The sequence below is a fragment of the Triticum urartu genome, chromosome 4A (assembly GCF_056163025.1).
Source record: "Triticum urartu cultivar PI428250 chromosome 4A, HENAU_Tu73, whole genome shotgun sequence".
NCBI classification, from domain to species: domain Eukaryota; kingdom Viridiplantae; phylum Streptophyta; class Magnoliopsida; order Poales; family Poaceae; genus Triticum; species Triticum urartu.
In genome coordinates, this window is record NC_141876.1 from 346,926,873 (window position 1) to 346,927,670 (window position 798).

A 798-nucleotide genomic window follows, 5' to 3' on the forward strand; every position below is an offset into this window, starting at 1 on the left:
TGGACCATTCACATTGATGGATCCAGACAGTTGCAGGGCTCGGAAGCTGGAGTGGTCTTGACTTCCCCACGAGGTGACAAATTTTCTTATGTTCTCCGGCTAATGTTCCCTTGTATGAACAATGCAGCTGAGTATGAAGCTTTACTCCATGGTCTTCGGATGGTTAAGGAGATGAACTTAAGCCTGGTAAGGTGCTTAGGCGATTCAGATCTGGTGGCTCAGCAAGTTTCTCGTACTTGGGATTCTAAAGATCCACTCATGGCGGCTTACTGCCGAGAGGTTGATGCCATTGAGGGTCATTTCAAGGGATATCAAGTTGATCATATTGATCGCAGGAAGAATGAGGTGACTGATACTTTAAGACGGATAGGGTCTCAACGTAAGCCGGTGCCACCTAACACGTTCCAGGACATTTTGCTCAACCCTTCTGTCAAATTGCCTACAGAGGAGGACCTTGCTGTTCTTGACCCGGAAGCACAATTGGTGGCAGCTCTCCATGCTATTCTTGATTGGACGGTTCCGTATTTGTCTTACATGACCCAGGGTGAGTTGCCACAGCATGAGGTCTTGGACAGATAGATAACTCGGTGGTCTAAGTCAATGACAATTTTCAATGGGGAGTTACACCATCGCAGTGTCATGGGGGCTTTTCAATGTTGCATCTCTCCTTAAGAAGGTTGTGAGATTCTACGAGAAATCCACGAAGGAGATTGTGGTCATCATGCCGGCTCTAAATCTCTTGTAGCCAAGGCTTTCCATCATGGGTACTATTGGTTGACAGCTCACGCTGATGCTGAG

General features: G+C 47.2%; 1 protein-coding gene across 1 annotated transcript; it reads left to right on the forward strand.

Annotated features, from left to right (window-relative positions):
• Window positions 1-258: 258 nt before the first annotated feature.
• Window positions 259-579, forward strand: LOC147975815 (uncharacterized). The gene has a single exon (XM_087520590.1). It carries the CDS (start codon window positions 259-261, stop codon window positions 577-579), a length of 321 nt encoding a protein of 106 aa, XP_087376716.1.
• Window positions 580-798: the final 219 nt, after the last annotated feature.